Genomic DNA, 2,025 nt, shown 5'->3' with positions numbered 1-2,025 from the left:
CGGACTTTTTGAGTGTTAAATGCACTTTTAAGTCTCACAAACGCAGTTTCAACCATGCTCTAAGTATTTTTTTCTTCAAACAAACTTTTGTCTTCAAATGGACTATTTGAGTGTTAAACACACTTTTAAGTCTCACAAACGCAATTTCAAACATGCTCTAAGTAGTGATTTACTATAGTATTAGAACAAGGAGAATAAATAGCTTATATAGGGACTTGGGCACAAATTAAGTCTGTGCCATCCGTTGAAAGAATCTACATCAGCATAGAAATAACAAAAGTGAGTGTTATAAAAACAACATATCTAAACATGAAATAAAAAGCAATTAAAAAATCAGATTGCAACAATCTAAGGAAAATCTATCATCCCAGCAATATCAGAACCCCCCCCAAAAAAAAAAAAAAAAAAAAAAACAAATATCAAATTGGGATGGTAGATTTTGTTTAAATTTTAGAACCTAAATTTTTATTTCATGGGTTTTTTTCTTTCTTAACTTCGTTGATGAGGGATTGATAGAGAAATGTAAAGATTGTTTTCATAACACTTACTTTTGTTGTTCCATGTTAATGTTTCATTCTCTCTAATTACTCACACACGCAATTTAATTAGAGCACTAGCAAAGACTTCCTTAAATCTCATTCCCTATCCTATTATAGAAAAAAATTTCCTAAAAAACTACTTCTTTTGTTCCCTAAACCAAGGAACACCAAGGAAGCAAAAGTGTATAGATCTTTGCCCAATTGCGTATGTCAATGTACCCAAAGGAAGGAATCTTCCTTCCTTTTGTTATACAAACTCTTTCTGAAGTGATTTGCTAACTCATTTGTGTGTTGGTTTCATCTAGAAGACTCCCTAATAATTAAGGTGTTTCACCTAGAACAAGTAAAATATCAGAGAGTTGACCTTAACTCCTGCTCTCTCACAAACATAATTATCATAGTTTCACCTAATTCCTACTTTATGATTCCTTCAAAAACACGATTAAAAGGCATTAAAGCAAAGACAAACAAAAGTAGGCCAACGAAAGCGATGGTTTCTTCAAAATGCATCAACCAGGCCACTACACAAATAGAGCAGAAAACACACCCTCTTGGACACAACTCCTGCAGAATCATTAATGGCTTCTTTTCACAATTTCATCACCACCCTTTACTCCTTCCTCATCTTCTCAGCCTCCCTGAACACCATCACCGGAGCTTTCGTTGAAGAAATCTCAAAAGCCAGGGTAATAAATCGTGAAGAAAAGACGACCCACCTCCACTTCTTCTTCCATGATGTCCTCGCTGGCAATCACCCAACTGCTCTGAGAATTGCAGGGCCACCAGAAAGCACCATTAGCGATTTCGGGAACACGATGATTATTGATAATGCGCTCACAGAGGAAGCAGATCCCACGTCGAAGCTGGTTGGAAGAGCTCAAGGCTTGTACTCCATGGCTTCCCAGAACGATGTCGCTTTCCTTATGGTTGTGAATTTTGCTTTCATGGAAGATAAGTATAAAGGGAGTAGCATCAGCATGATCGGAAGAAATCCAGTGGCTAATGACGTGAGAGAAATGCCGATTGTTGGAGGTAGTGGGCTTTTCAGGAATTCTCGCGGCTATGCTTTGGCGCATACAAATGGGCTGGATCCAAGCACAGGAAATGCCATTGTTGAGTACAATGTTTATGTCTCCAATTTCGAGCTCGCTGCTACTGCTAATACTGCTACTGCTAACGCGGTTGATGCTAGCTTAGCGACACGGGAATATTTGCCATGGCAATATTTCTTTATTTTATTTTTCTTTGGTTTATATTACATTGTTATTTGATTATGCCTTTTTTATTTATTATTTATTTTTGTTTTGGATGAATATTTAATTTGACATGGTTGCCTTAGATGTATTCTTTCCTTTCCGTTTTTTTTTTTCATTAAAAAAAGAAAAAAAAAATCAGATTGCGTATGAAAAATAGTGTTTTTAAGTAAAAAAAAAAAAAGTTTTTTGACAAAAGCTTCATTTTTAAGCTTTTGCCAAAAGTGCGTTTT

General features: G+C 35.8%; 1 protein-coding gene across 1 annotated transcript; it reads left to right on the top strand.

Moving 5' to 3' along the window:
• Nucleotides 1-1,112: 1,112 nt before the first annotated feature.
• On the top strand, nucleotides 1,113-1,859 carry LOC132167888 (dirigent protein 22-like). Its single transcript, XM_059578925.1, has one exon. It carries the CDS (start codon nucleotides 1,118-1,120, stop codon nucleotides 1,808-1,810), a length of 693 nt encoding a protein of 230 aa, XP_059434908.1. The 5' UTR covers nucleotides 1,113-1,117; the 3' UTR covers nucleotides 1,811-1,859.
• Nucleotides 1,860-2,025: the final 166 nt, after the last annotated feature.

Source organism: Corylus avellana, chromosome ca1, assembly GCF_901000735.1.
Source record: "Corylus avellana chromosome ca1, CavTom2PMs-1.0".
Taxonomy (NCBI): Eukaryota; Viridiplantae; Streptophyta; class Magnoliopsida; order Fagales; family Betulaceae; genus Corylus; species Corylus avellana.
The sequence above is the reverse complement of the archived record's forward strand: the minus strand, read 5'-3'. Positions and strand labels throughout refer to the sequence as shown.